The 352-nt window shown below is 38.4% G+C and overlaps 1 protein-coding gene across 1 annotated transcript in view; it reads right to left on the bottom strand.

Annotated features, from left to right (window-relative positions):
- Positions 1 to 352, bottom strand: part of LOC119585967 (kinesin-like protein unc-104) — a gene marked incomplete in the record, with an annotated part of 145723 nt that overhangs the window by 24347 nt on the left and 121024 nt on the right. Inside the window, 1 exon segment of the mRNA XM_037934681.1 lies at positions 266 to 352. Within this exon segment, the coding sequence (XP_037790609.1) occupies positions 266 to 352 (87 nt within the window).

The raw sequence follows: 352 nt of genomic DNA, 5'->3' as shown, positions 1-352 counted from the left end.
CTTACATTCATTTGCAGCACTCATAGAAGAAAGCCACCCAACACAGTTCACAAAAACGGACCAACTTAGATGTTAACAAATCCAGACAACAGCAACAGATAGTAAAAAACACAAATCAAAAGCTACAAACACTAATCAAAAGGAGGGAAAAAAAAAGAAAGATCTGTGCAAACCAATAAATAAAAGGAGAGATCCTTAGGCACAAGGAACAAATAAAAATGGAGGAAGGACAAACTGTACAGTAAAAACCAACACCATATTGTACCTTAATTTTTCTAGTGTCCAGTAGTGTGTGGCTCCATTCTTTGTGTCTTGAACCTCAACTGCAACAATCGTGCGTGGAGTTGGGCGG

Source organism: Penaeus monodon, chromosome 20 (assembly GCF_015228065.2).
Source record: "Penaeus monodon isolate SGIC_2016 chromosome 20, NSTDA_Pmon_1, whole genome shotgun sequence".
NCBI classification, from domain to species: Eukaryota; Metazoa; Arthropoda; class Malacostraca; order Decapoda; family Penaeidae; genus Penaeus; species Penaeus monodon.
The sequence above is the reverse complement of the archived record's forward strand: the minus strand, read 5'-3'. Positions and strand labels throughout refer to the sequence as shown.